The sequence below is a fragment of the Cyprinus carpio genome, chromosome B22, assembly GCF_018340385.1.
Source record: "Cyprinus carpio isolate SPL01 chromosome B22, ASM1834038v1, whole genome shotgun sequence".
NCBI classification, from domain to species: domain Eukaryota; kingdom Metazoa; phylum Chordata; class Actinopteri; order Cypriniformes; family Cyprinidae; genus Cyprinus; species Cyprinus carpio.
In genome coordinates, this window is record NC_056618.1 from 13,254,475 (window position 1) to 13,267,346 (window position 12,872).

General features: G+C 35.0%; 1 protein-coding gene across 1 annotated transcript in view; it reads right to left on the minus strand.

Moving 5' to 3' along the window:
* Window positions 1-2,169: 2,169 nt before the first annotated feature.
* Window positions 2,170-12,872, minus strand: part of LOC122141383 (NLR family CARD domain-containing protein 3-like) — a gene marked incomplete at its 3' end in the record, with an annotated part of 100,824 nt that continues 90,121 nt past the window's right edge. Inside the window, 6 exon segments of the mRNA XM_042748715.1 lie at window positions 2,170-2,320; window positions 7,183-7,353; window positions 8,578-9,461; window positions 9,511-10,403; window positions 10,498-10,693; window positions 10,961-11,045. Coding sequence (XP_042604649.1) covers window positions 2,170-2,320; window positions 7,183-7,353; window positions 8,578-9,461; window positions 9,511-10,403; window positions 10,498-10,693; window positions 10,961-11,045 — 2,380 coding nt within the window.

The following is a 12,872-nucleotide window of genomic DNA, read 5'->3' on the forward strand; positions in this document are numbered from 1 at the left end:
TGTTTGTAACAAAAAGCTCTAGTTCAAGTTTAAACAGTTGAACATTTAAATATAAACTTTTTTTTTTTTTTTTTTGTATAAAAGTCAATTCTTTAAAAAAAAAAACATAGGGGCAAAAGCTCACAAGATCATGATTCTCAAAAATCTGAAGCTCTTTCTGGCTTTTAAGCAGGGAGATGAGGAAAGTTATCAAGAGATAACTAGCTTGTGACAGCTAAGCATTCATAGTGATATATTTTGTTGATCTTTTGATGCCCCTCTTTCTATTATTATGTAGCAGAATTCACCAAACACTGGATTGCTGATCCACTAACAGAGAACATGATCTGGGTTCAGACCATCTCTGGATAGTTTTATTTAACTGATGTCTGTGTGATTGCAACAGTAATTCTGCTCATTATGAGAGGAACTGCAGGTTCAGACGTGTGTGTGTGTGTGTGTGTGTGTGTGTGTGTGTGTGTGTGTGTGTTATCACTGATCCTCTCCTGACACACATCACATGTTTGTGGCCTGTGATAGATCTGCTGTAGTAGATCTACAGCACTGATCTATATATGACTGGATCGCTCATCACATTCTAAACTGCCAAAAGACAGTGAAGCCAACAGAAGTGTTTGATCAGCCATCTTACTATTCCCTACCAGCAGAGAGCACCATTGAGTCACATGCAAACCGCTGACCTAAAATCACCCGATTTGAAGCAAATCAGTCAAACAGGATTATTTTTTATGTTGTGTGTATGTAAATTCATTTTTACTTCACATGTTATCTGCAGTGTTTATGGTTTTTTTGGGCAGGATAAGGATGTATTTAAAGCGTTTAGGTGTGTGTGTCTGTGTCTGCACACTGATGACACAGGTAACTGATCCAACACAAAATATAGCCTATTTCTTTATGTACAAAGTTATTCGGGAATTATTAAATATGAACCTATTAGTATCAGAAATTGATTTGAATATACAATGAATAATACAATATCTTCTGTTAATATTGCTCTATACTGAAATGAAAAGCTTAATTTACCATCTTGAAATAAAGCTTCATGTCCGTACTGTTTGTATTGAGTTATTTCTCTGAATAAATTATGATGTGTATATTTTTAATGTCCTGACTGAGCAACATCTATTTCAGACTCTCCAAAATCGCGCAAATATGTTTACTAGCATTAGCAACTGTTTCCATGTAAAATGTTGTATGCTAAATTAATAATAATTTAACCACCATTTAAATCATTACCTGCTTCAAAATGAATGTTGTTAATGAAATCATTGTTGAAATATTTGCAGTTAGCACCTACTGTACAAATAAAAACACTAAAACAAAATTATATAAACAATGAATAACTGTTCAAGGCGAATAAAGTTATACGTGTATACAAGTTATAAATCTTTATTAATATTTAAGATTTAACAAAACATAATTATATATACAGTGAACAGCCTGTACAAGCTGAATAAAGGTATATGCACATATGTTATGCTGTAATGAATGTAGCTTTTTAATAAGTAGGGGAAATTCCCTTGAGTGTTTGCATTGTAAGAATTACAGGGATACTTCAGATTTAAAAAACGCTGACTTATGTGATGTTGTCTCGTTAAAATCATACAATTTCCTATTAATTCAATAGAACGTTTACGCACACTGGGGATTACTAATATGGCGGCGCGGTGGCTTCACATTCATGACGTCCTGAGCAATCCAGTTCTCTATTCTAGATCAGTGATCTACAGTGTTGTGAATCTGAGCTTGATGGAAATTAATGTACAGTGCATTCAGTAATATTTAAACAATCAGGATAATAAATCACACTGAATATGTTTTCATGAGAAATGTCCACAATAACACAATCATAAATTATAACTATTGAGGCACCAAACTACTGAACACCAGCACATCTAGTGACCCAAAATGTCTGATTAAGCTGTAACTTTTAACACAACTAAACTGTGCTGACATTTATCATCAAAACAACAGCAGCTGCAGCATCTCATCTTTCATCTTTGATCATTTTCAACATTTTTGATGCAACAAATTGTGTACCCTTACTGAATTAGTGAAATAATAATATAATATATATATTAATAATACATAATGTAAATAATTCACATGCATATCATTTATTTTTCATTATTTCATCATGTCTCACCTCAGTGTCTTGAGTTGACAGTTTGGATCCTGTAGTAAATCACTGAGCTGCTTCACTCCTGATGGTCCAGGATCATTTCCTGTGATATCCAGCTCTATCAGGTGTGAAGGGTTTGATCTCAGAGCTGAAGACAGAGCTTTATAACCTTCTTCACTGATACTGCAGTCTGAAAGTCTATTAGAAAATATGTTATTCTTCATTATAACACAGATTTTCACACAAGTACATGTTCTAGAATGAAGAAAATAAAAAGATGCACTACGGGAATTTTGACCTGAATGGACTCTTTTCACAGTAAAGCTGGGTAAAGTTATATACTGGTGAATGTAAACTACAACAAATGCAATTTTTAATTTTTGCAGTTTTAATTTTCCACAATTATAACCTACAGTTGCAATCAAAATTACTCAACCCTTCAGAGATTGTAGCAGAAATGGCAAAGTCAACAGAGATAAAGCTATAGAGAAGCTATAGAGGATAAATAACTGTATTACTTTAGAAAGTCTAAGGCTATATGAAGATTTCCAAGACATTAAAAGTTCCTAGAGACACAGATGATCAACGAACTTTCCTGCAGGACAGTCATCACAAAGTACACATCCAAATCTACTTCTGCTTGGTTCAGGGATCAGTCATAGAATGTTTCTTGAGTGGCCTGTTCAGTCTCCAGATTTAATTCTCATTGAAAATATCTGGTTGAATTTAAAGAAAGCAGTGGCAAATGTGAAAACCAAAGATTATCAGTGATCTGGAAGCTTTTTCAGGCGAGGAATGGGCCAAGACTGTAGTAGAGACGTGACAGAAGCTTCTAAACACTTACAGACAGCGTTTATTACTGATTTTAAAGAATAAAAGATTCTGCACAAAATTTGAACAAATGTTTAGGTCCAATTAGAATTTCCTCATGATTCTCAGAATAACTCAAAAGTGTATTAACAAACTTTCTCTAATACTTTACTGATGCCTTTGTTGAACTGGTTTCATAAAATGTTGTTCTCTGCAGCAAAATGTCTTGCAGGTCAAGGGGGTTGAATAATTTTGATTGCAACTGTATTATAACCTTCTTTATGATACTGCAGTCTGAAAGTCTACTGAAAGATTAAATCAATACATAAAAACATTTATTACACCATTAGGATATTAACATTTCCCATCACCTTAAAAAAAAATCAATCTGTCAATATTTGATAAATATATCTAAACCAACACACCAATTTCACATCACTGACCCATTTCTTGTGACACAGCGCCAGTTTACAGACCAGCTGGAGCTTTACATTGATTCATGTTTAGATTAACCAAATTCAGACCTGAGTATCTGTAGTGTCTGTGAATTTCTCAGCAGACTGGAGATTTCTGTCACTCCAGAGTCTCCTATTTGATTCCTGCTCAGATCCAGCTCTCTGAGGTTTGAATTAAACGCTGATGCCAGAGCAGCACAACCTTCATCTGTAATACTGATGCAGTTTAACCTGTAGAAGAGAGAACACAACTAATTAAGATATACATACAATTACACAAATATCAGCTTTAGCTACTACTTTTATCCACCAATATGATACCTGCATGATAAACACACTGTGAAATAACGTTTTTTTTAATTTGATAATTATACAAATATTTTGTATTTTACAGTACAATACTTAAGACTAAACCATACTTACAACTCTACATAGAACAAGCAGCTTGATGAAGGATTTAAATTTTGAAGAATTTAATTATATATTTATTATTGTAATTCTTATGTCTTAATTTCTTTACTTTCAAATGTTGAGCCCTCAGGCTTTTATTTTGGTGGAAAACTGAACAATGACCTTTAAGTTTCTGTGTTTAGTTCATAACAGGTTTATAAACACTTTGTTGTACAAATCTGGTGAAATCTGTTAACATCATCTGTCAAACAATGTTGGAAATTACATGAACGCAAAACTAGGTGAACCTTTTAAATTCATGTTATAAGCTCAAAATAACTCGCTCACAAGCCATTTATTTATTTCTTTTTATTTTTTATTTTTTTAGAACTTCTACTCTTCTAACTTAAAATGCAGCCTTTTGTGATTTGATAACTGCCCTAACCCATATCACAATTTCGAGTTTATTTTGATTAATTGTGCAGTCCTGATGAGAAGTGTAAAATATTTTCAAATCTATGAAACTATGGTGGGTCACTAGAGTCTGGGTAATTAATGGGATACACTTTTAAAATACTTACTTCAGCTTTTCCAGTCTACACTGTACATTTTCAAACAGAGTCAAGATGATCTTCATTCCTGGGTTTCCTAGTTTATTCTCACTCAGATCCAGCTCTGTCAGATTTGAAGGGTTTGAATTTAGAGCTGCAGCCAGAACATGATTTATTCTCACTCAGATCCAGCTCTGTCAGATTTGAAGGGTTTGAATTTAGAGCTGCAGCCAGAACATGACCTCGCTCTTGTAGCGTGAACCAGACAAATTAAAGATTCGATCGGGAGCCTGGTTGAAACATGAGCCGAATTCCACAGAAAGGCAGGATGTTATAAATCAACTCCTAGCACCACAGTCTGATACATGATTCATTAATTCAGGAACAGTTTTTGAATTTAATGCTATTAGGATAATTATTGACAATTTCAATTCAAAGAAGAGATTGTCTAATTTGGGGCAAGTAATCGAAGAGATGGACAGTCTGACCCTCCCCATGTAAAGCCATGAGAGTAAACAAGATCGTTGGATTGACTTCCCCCCACCTAGCAAAACCAGACTGAAATTCCTAAGGAGACCTGTTAACCCCTCTGGTCTTCACAGGACATATCCTTACTCCCCAGAATGGCACAGAGAATGCCTTCCAATGCATATATGCACCAAAATAAACTCAAAAAAGACTTCTAAATGGATATCAGTCCATTTCTGAAAACTCCATATCATACATGAACCCACACATTTGATTATAATGTTTCTAATCACTTATTGTGTATGTCTTTTTAAATAACTCTTGAATAGCTTAAGGGATCATATTCATGTTTAGTATGTGTGTGTTCGAATTTTCTTGCTTGAAACGGTTTCTGACCATCAGTTATTTGTCGAATGTATCATATTCTTATTATAGGAATCATGTCCAAAATTATACCCTGCAAGAGCGGGAAAATTCGGACCACGTGATTGATAAGATAACATATGATTTATGAATGGGTGGGACAAACATCGCAAAACACAGAGAAAAGACAATATCTAATTGGTCAAGACAACATTTGAGGTGTGGCCAAAATGCCAGTTTAAATACTCAGGACACCATCAAATTTTGCTTTTAGCTTTGAGCTTTTGTTTAGCTTTTGCTATCAGTCATGCCGGCTTTTAGCCTGCTTTTAGTCATGCTTTGTCATCACTTTTAGCGTTCTTTGAGCGCCGTTCCAGCGTGCTTCGGCCTGCACGCCTGCTGCTACTTAGCCACGATGAGAAGAAACACCACCTAGTCTCGTCAAACTTTACTTCTTTTCTTTTCCGTTTGAGAGTTTCGTGTTCTGAGTTAAGTTTTGTAAGTCGTGTCTCCAGTCTGACCTCGAGTGCCCCGTTCAACTTCAACCAGCCCACAACTCCGCATCTTCAGCCTACGCCCAACCACGGGCTTCCCAAGACGTCACTTCAACGACTACTGAACTTCCAGCCAATCAGCAACTTCGGGAAACCCCCTTTTCAGCGACAACAAATGGAACCCCGTTACACAGGCATCACAAGTAACGTACCTCCAGACTCTGATCTGTACTGGTGTTATCTAATATAATTTTAACCTCATTGAGGAACTCAGTGCGAGGGTTAATTAAGTGATTGATGGTTGTTAATGTCTATGCAATTTCACGTATTGCTGTAAACTTGGGATTTCACATTTTCATTCTCTTAAGCTCATTCTTTCCTAATGTTCTATCCTCCTGCAATTCGTGCGTATGTGTGAGTGTGTGTGCTTATGTGTTAGATTAGTTTATATGTCTTGGATTTATCTAATAAAGCCTTATTTATATTGAAAAGAGAAGTATCTTGTGTTTTGTGCTTACAAGTTAATGTCTTAAACTGTCGATCTTGTTACTGTGCTAATTAATAGTGTTTTCACTATCCTTTGGATATTAATATCCAGTGCAGATTTGATGTAAAACGGCTCGTTCAGTGAATCGCTGGCCGTTTCAGTGATCAGCCGTGAAACAGTGATTCTGTTCAAATTCCCTTTAAAATCTTAAATGATTCCCTTTGAGCTAAATTGACCTGTTTCCCTTACACCAGTAACTTTAAAATCTTAAATGATTCCCTTTGAGCTTGATGATGATAACCACATTACAAAAGTCACATACGTTTTTTTTTTTTTTTGGTCAGCAATCTCTTATACAAAACACATAAAAAAAACCCAGCAGCAAGAATTTAAAAATGTCCTTGTGACTATGAAAAAACGTACATAAGTGTGTAGAGTGTACAGTGTTTGTCCTGCATTAGAGCAGCGACCTGATTCACTCGTGCAGAACACTGAGATCCAGTGATCTCGGTCTACTCATCGTGCCTAGATCTAGACTTAAACAACAAAGTTCAAAATTAAGAGGGTTTTTAAGTTGTTTTAAGCAAAATGAACTTCATTTAGACCTTTTCCCCCAGGAAACGACTAAATATTGTATGTGTTTTTGCTTATCTAGTTAATGCATCTTGATTTAAGAGTTTTTAGATATTTTGACTAGAACTATGAATTTATAAATTGAGTATTTGCAATTAAAGCACACAGGAAACACTCAGCATCACTTTCTTTTTGTAGTATTGCATTCTAACACTAGATTCTCTGCTCAAGCATGCTCAGAGTTGTGCTTTTATTTACACACATTCCTGCGTTTAAGTACAAGATGGAAGATCCCACACTTTGCGTTCTTATGCACACATAAATGAGGGCCCTGGAATGTAGAGTTCATGCTGCAAATTTCACTGAGCTGAAGCAGTTCTGTCCTCAATTCTGTGGCAAATGATCTAGGTCCATGTTAACAGATGGATCTGAACTCTAACCAAACAATACGGATTGTCACAAAACTTACCTCAGTATCTCTAATTTGCAATTCATTTTTTTCAATCCAGTGCAGAGGATCTTCACTCCTGAATCCTGCAGATTATTATTGTTCATGTTCAGCTCTTTCAGACTGGTATCTGATCCAAGAACTGTAGCCAGAGCTGGACAGCTTTTGTCTGTTAAGCCACAATCATTTAACCTACAAGAGAAATAAATCAAATCACAGAGTTAGATACATGTAATACATTTTAAAAAAAAATATATAATATATAATAATATATATAATAATAATAATAATAATAATAATAATAATAATAAATATATATAATAACATATATATATATATACTATATATATATATATATATATATATATATATATATAAATAATTTTTTAGATGAACAGTAAATACACTGCATATATATTAGAATTGCATTGATTCTAATTTCCTGCATGAAACAAACTAGCATGCTTGTGTAATACTTAATAAAATATGTAAATGAATAATAGGCTTATATAATTAATGGCAATGAGTTATACATTTAACAGTGCTGCTCTATTATCTTGATGAGTGTCTTGAGGGTGGAGAATCTGGAGGTTAAGTATATATTTTTTTGGTTATGCAAGTGTATATTCTTCTTTATAGCAGAAGTTTAAGAAGTTGAACTGCATATTGGAGTAGAAATAACTATGGAACAATATTTTTTATAATAACATGATGTGCTTCTTCTGTAGCTAACTTTGCTGAAAAGAGAATTTTTTACATAAAACCCATGTAAATCTAATAAAACAGCATTGTACTTTAATTCCAAAGGACTGCAATTTTTAAAGAAAAAAAAGTTAAAGAAAATGTGTTTTGATTTAACCCTAAGAGATATATACTTATAACTAGGGGTGGGGAAAATTATCGATACAGTATAGTATCGCAATGTTTTCCACGGCAATACTGTATTGATAAACGGATGCCAAGTATCAATCTTTTAGTACACTATTTGGTAGAATAATAAAAAATTCCTTGACAATCCACTAGATGGTGGTGTTGAGTTTTTTTCTGGTGAGGTCAGCTAGGTCGTCTTCAGCAAAATTTAGTTAAATTTAAAAAGTCTTACGATATAAATGTATATTATTTAATAAATTTATAAATAATCATTAGAAAGCATTTTCGGTTTCAGCCAAGTGCATCCAGAACTTTCAGTTTTCATTTCGGCCCAGAATTTTCATTTTGTTACATCCCTAGATGTATAAATTTATGTTTTTTCATTTGGTATAGTTTTTGGTCTGGTGATTCCCACCCCTCCTTATAACTGGTATATGGTTAATTATCACTATAAATCAGGGGTGTCCAAGCCTGCTATGTATCAGTGTAGATTAATATAATTTTAAGATGAGAACAAAACATGACAAAATGTATTAAATAACTTACAGAGCTCTTTTAGAGGTTTTGATGACTGCTGATAATCTAATGAGACACTCGTCTGATTTCTTGAATTTCTGAAGCTCAAACTCCTTCAGCTCTTCCTCTGATGTCAACAACACAAAGACCAAAGCAGACCACTGGGCAGGTGAAAGATCAGCAGATGAGAGACTTCCTTTGCTAAGGTGGGTCTGAATGTCTTTCACCAGAGTTTGGTCGTTCAGTTCATTGAGACAGTACAACAGATTGATGGATCTCTCTGGAGACAGATTAGCTTCTAATTTCTGCTTGATGTACTGAACTATTTCCTTTTTGCTCTGATCATTTCTGTTTTTCTGTGTCAACAGACCCTGTAAGAGTCTCTGATTGGACTGGAGTGACAAACCAAGAAGGAATCGAAGAAAAAGATCCAGGTGTCCATTATCACTCTCTAGTGCCTTGTCCACTGTAGTCTTGAGCAAATCAATCATGTTTCACTTTTGTTTTTCCTGTTCTGTAGAGTCTTGATCAAACACACACTTCTTGTTGATGTCTAGAAACAGATGTGCATAAAGAGCTGCAATAAACTCTTGAATGCTCAAGTGAATGAAGCAATACATGGTACCAAGAACGATCCCTGTTTCCTCCTTAAAGATCTGGGTACACATGCCTGAGTACACTGATGCCTTATAGACGTCAATACCACAGGCTTCCAGATCTGTGTCATAGAAGATCACATTGTTTCTTTCCAGCTGATCAAATGCCAGTTTCCCCAGTGAAAAGATGGCATCTTTATCCCAGGAAACATCTGGTGTATGTTCTCCATCATACTTTCGTCTGCTCTGCTGGATCTGAAATCTGAGAAAGTGTGTGTACATTTGTGTCAGAGTCTTAGGAGTGTCTTCAGTATTTGACTCCTGCAGTGTTTTGGAGGCATCATCAGCCTGATTGTTTTTCACACACTTTTTTCTCCTCTAAAATGTTCTGGAGAACAGTGGCTGAAATCCAGCAGAAGACTGGGATGTGGCACATGATAAAGAGACTCTTTGATCGTTTAACATGATCAATGATTTCTTTGGCCTGATTCTCATCCGTGAATCTTTTTCTGAAGTACTCCTCCTTTTGTGCATCATTGAATCCTCGTATCTCTGTCAGCCGGTCGATACAGTCAGGAGGAATCTTACTGGCAGCTGCTGGTCTGCTGGTGATCCAGATGAGAGCAGAAGGAAGCAGATTTCCCTTGATGAGGTTCGTCAGGAGAACATCCAGAGAGGCTGATGATGATACATCAGACCACGTCTCATTATCCTTAAAGTTTACAGGAAGTCGACATTCATCCAATCCATCAAGAATGAACAAGACTTTGAATTGATTTCTTCTTGTAAGGTTTAGTCCTTTTGTCTCTGGGAAAAACTGAGTTATAAGGTCCGTCAAACTTAGTTTTTCTTGCTCCTTTAAGTTCATCTCTCTAAATGGAAGAGGAAATATGAAGCTGATATCTTGATTTTCTTTTCCTTCGGCCCAATCCAGAACAAACTTCTGCACAGAGACTGATTTTCCGATTCCAGCAACTCCTTTTGTCAGTACAGTTCTGATCTGCTTGTCTTCTTCAGGTGCTTCAAACCCATTTTTGCACTCAACCTGTATCTCCTGTGATTCATGACGTCTGGAAGCAGCTTCAATCTGTCTCACCTCATGTTCAGTATTGACCTGTTCACTACAGCCCTGAGTGATATAGAGATCTGTGTAGATGTTCTTCAGAAGTGTAGAGTCACCTTGCTTTGCAATTCCTTCAAGCACACACTGATACTTCTTCTTTAGGCTACACTTTAGCTGATGAATGAAGAACAGTTCATCTAAACAGAAACAGAAATACAGATATTGTTTAATCTTATTTTCTCTCCTGCATTCATAAGTGACAGTGTTTACAGATGATCATGAGTCTCTCACCTTCTAGAGTATCAGCAGCTTCATCTTGCTTCATCTCTCTCAGGAAGTAGAGCGTGAGATCAAGAGCTGCTTCTTTCATACTGCATCTGTTCTCATTAAACTCCTTCACAAAGTATTGCAAGTTTTCTTTTTGTAATATTTTCTTAAACTTTTCCAGTTCTTTCTTTAGAAATGATATTATTTTGCTCTCAAGATCCTACAAAGAAAGACAAAAATGAATTACAGAAAAAAAATTCTATATTTGGTCAAAATTATTTATTCAGTTATTAAAAATTTTCATCAAAAATCAAGGTGAGACAAACAAAACAATAATTTGCTGTGAATATTAATAAAATAGGCTCTCATTCTTATTTTATGGGTTCTTAAAAATAAAAAGTACAAATAAAAGTTCTGTCCCAATCTTATTCAATAACATATTTGTTTATTATAATTATTAAATATTCTTGAAAATGTGTTTTATTACCTGGAAGATCTGCAGGAGACTGTCTGTAAACTTCTTGTGGTTCCTGTGAGACTGTAAATCTGGATCTGATGTTTCATACTGAAGCCTGATAGTAAATAAAATAAATCAAAATACTGCATTTTTAGGAAATTAATATGACCAAAATATATTGTAAATATTTGAGCAAAGAAAAAAACAATAATGTAATAAATTTATGGACTGTAATGGACTTATTCACTGACACACTTTCTGACACTGTCTATGTTTAAAACTAAAATAAATACCGTTTGGTTCTTGATGCTGTTTCTTCACTGAAGTTTGTCCTTCTCTTCCTTTGAGCAGTCACTCTTCAAAGACACAGAGCTGGACACATGTGATCCTGATCTTACACTAATGACACAAAGAAACAAAAAACACTTTACTACAGGAGCTCCTTCAGTCTCATTTAAAGAGCTTCACTGTTGAGGATGGTAATGAAGCACAGTATAGACATGCATTTGTCCATCTATGACTATGGATAGATGGAAAGACATATTCATGTTTGACATATTCATGATCTATATTCCATGGTTAATTTATACCTCCTTGTCGCTGCTTGTGTAATTGTGTTACTAGAAAGAAGCTCCAGACTAAGTTCAATAAAGAGGAAATCAGTGATTTATTGTTTTATTTTCATTCATTTCTATCACAAGCATCTTAGTGGAGAAATAAGCCAACACAACATTATGATGTCAAAGATAATAATACCCTTTTGATTGATGTTTTTTTTCTCACTGAAGTTCAGGTCCTTCACCATTCTTTGACCGGTCACTCTTCACAGACACATGTGATCCTGATCTTACACTAATGACACACAGATGAGAAGAGAAACTTTTCTACAGGAGCTTCATCTGTGTTTTATATTGACAAACATTCTCTCTAGTCCTTCACAGAAACATTTGCAGAGTTTTATAAAGTGATCGCAGTCATTCTTGTTTACAGGACTAACATTTGTTAACACATTTCTTTGCTTCAAATGTGAAGACCAAATATATTTTTACAAATATTTGACTGATCTAATTAAAGAGATTTTCAACTCTCTTACATTTCAGATACAAGCTTATAAAGTTATATTTTCTTCTTCACTTGTAACAACTTTATGTCCTGAAGCGCCAAACATATAAGGTTTGTTTTTTTCCAGCAAAGTCTGAAACTGCCAGAGCAGTGTTTTAAAATGATTCTCTGGAAACAGACTCAGTCTTACCTCTGTTTTCTGTGAGAGACTCATCCTTTCTTCCTCTCTCATCTGACATACTGCTCAGCTAAACTGTCATTGATCAGCACTGGCTTTGAGACAACAATCTGCTGTTCAGTGTGACCCTGGAGATGATGATGTAATGAGATGAAGAAATCTGTTGAGTTGCAGCAAGCAGCAACAACAAAAACACTGTATAAAAATAAAGTGAGTACAAACAAAGTGCACTGGTCTATATTCGGTTTGTTAAGTGTTCACAACTCGCTATCTCACCACTTGAGACAATACTCCTCAGCAGGCCGTTTTATTAGCACTGTTTATTCATATTAAACATTTTAAGGATAAACCCTTTTCAAAACTCACGGTGTACACTCACAGTCTCCGTGCTCACAGCTCCCAAACACAAAATACTTTTTATTTATTTATTTATATTTTCCATTGTTGGTTATCTGTGATTTCGGTATGTTGGTAAAGGTTATGATTATATATTTTTGGTAGTATTTTATCACATTGTGAGGTATAATTAGGCACCTTTTGTTGTTTTCTCGTGATATACTGATTGGACCCCGGAGGCCGGTGGGACGTCAGACTTTAGCGACTGAGAAATGTCGTTAAAAATACTTCGATTTCGCGTCACAAACAAACACATACAATAGGCAAGAATAAGAAAAACACTTTAGAAAACGTGGTTCAGATAAA